The sequence below is a fragment of the Egretta garzetta genome, unplaced genomic scaffold (genome assembly GCF_000687185.1).
Source record: "Egretta garzetta isolate BGI_Z169 unplaced genomic scaffold, ASM68718v1 scaffold306, whole genome shotgun sequence".
NCBI classification, from domain to species: Eukaryota; Metazoa; Chordata; class Aves; order Pelecaniformes; family Ardeidae; genus Egretta; species Egretta garzetta.
The window spans coordinates 3,325,477-3,326,527 of record NW_009260131.1 but is presented as its reverse complement, the minus strand read 5'-3'; the positions used below and the strand labels follow the sequence as shown (position 1 = coordinate 3,326,527).

At 50.0% G+C, this 1,051-nt stretch overlaps 1 protein-coding gene across 1 annotated transcript in view; it reads right to left on the bottom strand.

The window, feature by feature from the left end:
- Positions 1-1,051, bottom strand: part of LOC104128703 (bone morphogenetic protein 2) — a 6,782-nt gene that overhangs the window by 4,937 nt on the left and 794 nt on the right. Inside the window, 1 exon segment of the mRNA XM_009641541.2 lies at positions 650-800. Within this exon segment, the coding sequence (XP_009639836.1) occupies positions 650-800 (151 nt within the window).

Genomic DNA, 1,051 nt, shown 5'->3' with positions numbered 1-1,051 from the left:
TGCAGTGGAAGAAGGGGAAGGAGGAAAATAAAAATCCTGCTTCGTCCTTAGCCAAACCCACAGGATACTCTTCTCCCCCGTAGAACTCTGCGCTGGATTATTATTATTATTATTATTGCTATTATTATAATTGTTATGATTAGTGTCCCGTCCCCCCTCTCTCTTGTAGAGCGCTAGCACCTCCGCCGTGGCCCACGGAGTCATCCTGCGGAGAAGGCTCTCAGCGGATCTGCGACCGCCGGGGTTATACCTGTGTGCAGCAGCAGGGGTTGTGTCTGCAGGAGGGTTTTCTGCTCTCGGGGTGTTTTTCCCGCATCACTTGGTGTTACTCCAAACTTCGCTGCTGCTCCTCTATGCTATTATTATAATTGTTATGATTAGTGTCCCGTCCCCCCTCTCTCTTGTAGAGCGCTAGCACCTCCGCCGTGGCCCACGGAGTCATCCTGCGGAGAAGGCTCTCAGCGGATCTGCGACCGCCGGGGTTATACCTGTGTGCAGCAGCAGGGGTTGTGTCTGCAGGAGGGGTTTCTGCTCTCGGGGTGTTTTTCCCGCATCACTTGGTGTTACTCCAAACTTCGCTGCTGCTCCTCTACAGCTGCCGAGCAGAAAATAGAAGTTCCCTGAAGTGCAGTCCGCCTCGGAAACATACTTCTAGCAGCCGGTGGAGGAGGCAGAAGGCAAGTCCCGGCCGGGGAAGGGCTTCTCCCTTTTAAAAAGCAGCGGTCGAAAAGTTGTTGCTTCTTCTTCTTCTTCTTCTTCCTCGCGTGTGTGTGTCTGCCCGTGAATGGGTCCCTATGTGCCTACGGAGTTAAAAGGCTCCTTGTAAAAAATGTCCTTTTGCATCACCCGCATCAGACAGATGGACATTTACTGAGACTCCCGCAGCAACATTAAGACGAAGCTTGACTTTTCTCCGCTCCCTTAAAAAGAAAGGAGAAAGGAGGGAGGAGAGAGGGAATAAAAAAAAAAAAAAAAAAAAAAAAAAAAAAAAAAAAAATTCCGACCGAGACGAAGACGAAAGATGATTCTGCCGATGCCTGTGGAAAGAAAG